Raw genomic sequence first — 3,374 nt, forward strand, 5'->3', positions numbered from 1 at the left:
ATATATATATTTCACGATTTTTATTTAAATTTAATTTTAAAAAATTCTTTCCACATTTTACAAAATGTCTAAATTGTTTTAAAACAGGAACATTTTATGTTTTGTTTTTTGTTAAGAACAAAGAGAAAAATAATTTAAACCAATTTTATTTTAAATCAGAAACTTTTCATTACAACAGTAACACATGGACTCTGTGCTGGATAATACAAAAAGAAATGTTCGCAGTAAAACTGTGAAGAATCCTGAGCCGTCCATGTAAAGCTTTTACCTCCGAATCAGGATTCTTCTCTTTAGGTCGTCTGATGGACAGACGTGGAGACACGGACCGCAGCAAGATCCTGTTGGCCTCCAAACCAGTTTCTAGCTGATGATACAATGAAAAATAAAGAATGAAAATACATACATAAAATAAATAAAAAAGAAAAGATTTGAGCTACCATAAACACAAGGAAATTAAATAAAATTAAAAACAGCAGTCAACATCTTACCTGGCTGGCTTTATCCTGAATGAGCTTTCTCTGATGCTCCTCTTCTTGTAGCCTCTTCTCCAACTCACAAATCTTCCCCTGTCATAATCAGACTCGCACTCATCATTACTGTGTTAAATAGAAAACATATAATGCCAAAATAACACAATATTCTACTTGTAACAGCAAATCCTTCTGAAGGTAACTAAATGGGGCTAGTTTCAAAACAATATTCATCCAAATGCAGTTTTATTCTAATTATTATTTAGAGATAAATTAAGTTCTGATCAGTTGGACAATATGTAAATAAAAAAGTATTGAAGTGTGAGTTGAAGTTTCAACACAAAATTCTGAACACCTCTGAGGAATGGCATGGTTTCACACACAGGCTCTAACTGATGTGAGCTGTGAGAAGTTCATTTAGTGCGGACTTGTTCTATTTTAGTCCATTTTGGCAACATTTCTGAAACCTGAACAAATCAAAATGTCCATCATGGTACAAAATAACTGAACAATCATCACAAAAAAGGTTGGTCTTTCCACCAGATGGTAAGCTTGAGGAATTAATTTATTTATTTTATAGGCTTAAAATGTTGATTACTTTGTTGTCAAGAAGTACATTTTTGCCATTATTAATGTGCTTGGGCATCATGTGGCTCTGACAGTATGCTCCTCTTTATAACAAGGAGTAGTAGTCAGTAGTTATATTTTAACCGTCAAAGTTTCTGTGCATTTAAAGTACCTCTGCAGTCGTCTGTGTACGATTCATCCTGAGATATTCCTGTTCAAGTCGCTTCAGTTTTTCCATGTGAGCATGCTCAGGAACTGCACTAGGCTGTTTATCAGCTGCACCGGCTCTCTCCGTAAAAACCTAAAAGAGAACACAACAATTCACATGCACCAGCTTTTGTGTATTTTTTAATAAAGAACATGGTAAAAGTTACTTAAATCTAATTTGAGATAGAGAATTTACCTGATAATTGTGGTGGTCAGGCTTTTCTGCTCTGGTACTACGCAACATCCTTCTCATGTGGTCCAACTGTTGCTCCAGCTTCTCACAGCGGGACTCTGCAGCAGCCAGGTGGGTGATCAACACTAAAAGTAAAGTTAAATTGTTAGACACAAACAAGATGTATGCACAAAATGTGAGAAACTAGAATAAAAAGTAAATTTAAAAGATGGCACACTATGACTGTGCTCACCTTGGTTGCAGGTGGATCGGCCATTAGTCTTTGTTTCTGCAGCTTTCTGATCATTTAAGCGTCTCTGTGCATCTTTCTGGAGAAGTGTGTGTGAAGTATCTTTCCCTGCAGTACGCAGACTGAGCTCTGTGCGCTCATTCTCCAACTCCAACCTCCTGATCTTCTCTTGGAGGTTCCTCAAAGCAGATAGGATCGCTGCAGGGGCACAAAAGGAAACGAGCAAGACACAAAAATACGATGCGGATGGGATTTAAAGATAAGATAAAACCAATAGATAAGGTGAATGATTTACGGGATGAAAGGATGCCTGCGCAGCTGGGACATTCAAGTAGTGTGGCATCGCATTGCATGTGTAACCATGGAGCTCCGACACAATGTTTGAATGGAAAATTTGGCAACGCACGCTTAAACAAATGAGCTTACCTGCACTGCTGGTTTCTGGGAAAGCTTTGCTGGGTGATGCTGGACGATACGGAGTGCGTGTTTGGGGTGTATGATGCACGAGCGTGTTGATGAAGGGACGGTGAGCTGGATAGTCTTTATAGGATGGCAGGGACATGCTGTTAGACACTAATCTACTGGGTGCTGGAGGTGGATGCAATTCCTGCAGAAGCACACAGATTAAAATGCAGAAAACCACACACTGCAGCTTTAGTGAAGCAAGCAAACACTATGCATTACAGAAAGTATAAAGAGTGTGAGATAAAACCCTAAACTTATCAGTTTAAACATAAATGCACATCATTATTTGTACAAACTTTGTACCAAACTTCAATAAACTTTCAGCTATGAAGCACCAAACAGCTAGTTTGAGTTGAACAGTGTAGCAGTAAACGAATGACAAACATGTTTTATTATTTCTGTCAAATTTGGAAAAAAACAAAAAAAAGTACCTTCTCTCCCGTTGATGTTTTTAAGCGAGTCTCCATTGACATGCAGCCCAGTCAGCCTTCAGCCTTGTTTGTGCTAAAAACTGTGGGAGTAAACGATGGGAATTTGACGTTCGTTAAATGTCTGCTCCAGCCACGATTTTTTTCAAATATTACACACAAACTTACTAGCTAACAGTCTTCGTTTTTCCGTGTAGCTTTTCAAAGCAAACACTTTACGAGCTATGAAAAGAGCTCAGTCACACAATGTAGACTTTGTTGGAGGGTGAATGATAGCTAGTCCAGCCTGGCCCGTTAAACAGAAGTGTACACATTATCGTGGCGTTTCAGTGAAAAGCTACACCGGTGTGCCCACGTGAATGAATCAAACGCACAAATTAGCTTAGCGGAAATGTAGTTCTTTTCACGTCGCTACTCTGCAGTTTAAAGCTTAGATTCTACAAAATAAAACTACAATACCCATAGACCCTGAGTGAAAGCGTCGAATGACGCTTCGTCCGAGTTGCCGGGATTTTAAGAGTAAATTGGGTTGTACTTTGAGCATGCTACTGAGGAGGTGTGTGGAAAGGTAAGCTATTTTTGAGTTTGGCAAATAAAACAACTTTTACACAGATACATTAATCGTGTGCTACACTTAGCTACCATGTAAACATAGCTGTAGCATTGAACACATACGTTTTAGCACAAGTAAATGCTAACAAGTAAACTTCAAGCTAAATTATACTCGGGAGTATGTTGTTGTTGTTAGCTAAAGCTACCTCTTTATAAACGTACTATTACTATGCTAAGTAGTATAGGTATAATATGCATACGTT

At 38.1% G+C, this 3,374-nt stretch overlaps 1 protein-coding gene across 1 annotated transcript in view; it reads right to left on the bottom strand.

Annotated features, from left to right (window-relative positions):
• cep57 (centrosomal protein 57) overlaps positions 1-2,751 on the bottom strand; it is a 4,437-nt gene extending 1,686 nt beyond the window's left edge. Inside the window, exons 1-8 of the mRNA XM_037678168.1 lie at positions 2,728-2,751; positions 2,563-2,642; positions 2,093-2,273; positions 1,670-1,864; positions 1,441-1,562; positions 1,210-1,338; positions 489-566; positions 269-364 (exon numbers count right to left, since the gene is read on the bottom strand). Coding sequence (XP_037534096.1) covers positions 269-364; positions 489-566; positions 1,210-1,338; positions 1,441-1,562; positions 1,670-1,864; positions 2,093-2,273; positions 2,563-2,604 — 843 coding nt within the window. The 5' untranslated portion in view covers positions 2,605-2,642; positions 2,728-2,751. The remainder of the gene's footprint in view (positions 1-268; positions 365-488; positions 567-1,209; positions 1,339-1,440; positions 1,563-1,669; positions 1,865-2,092; positions 2,274-2,562; positions 2,643-2,727) is intronic.
• Positions 2,752-3,374: the final 623 nt, after the last annotated feature.

The sequence above is a fragment of the Nematolebias whitei genome, chromosome 6 (genome assembly GCF_014905685.2).
Source record: "Nematolebias whitei isolate Nwh7 chromosome 6, NemWhi1, whole genome shotgun sequence".
NCBI classification, from domain to species: Eukaryota; Metazoa; Chordata; class Actinopteri; order Cyprinodontiformes; family Rivulidae; genus Nematolebias; species Nematolebias whitei.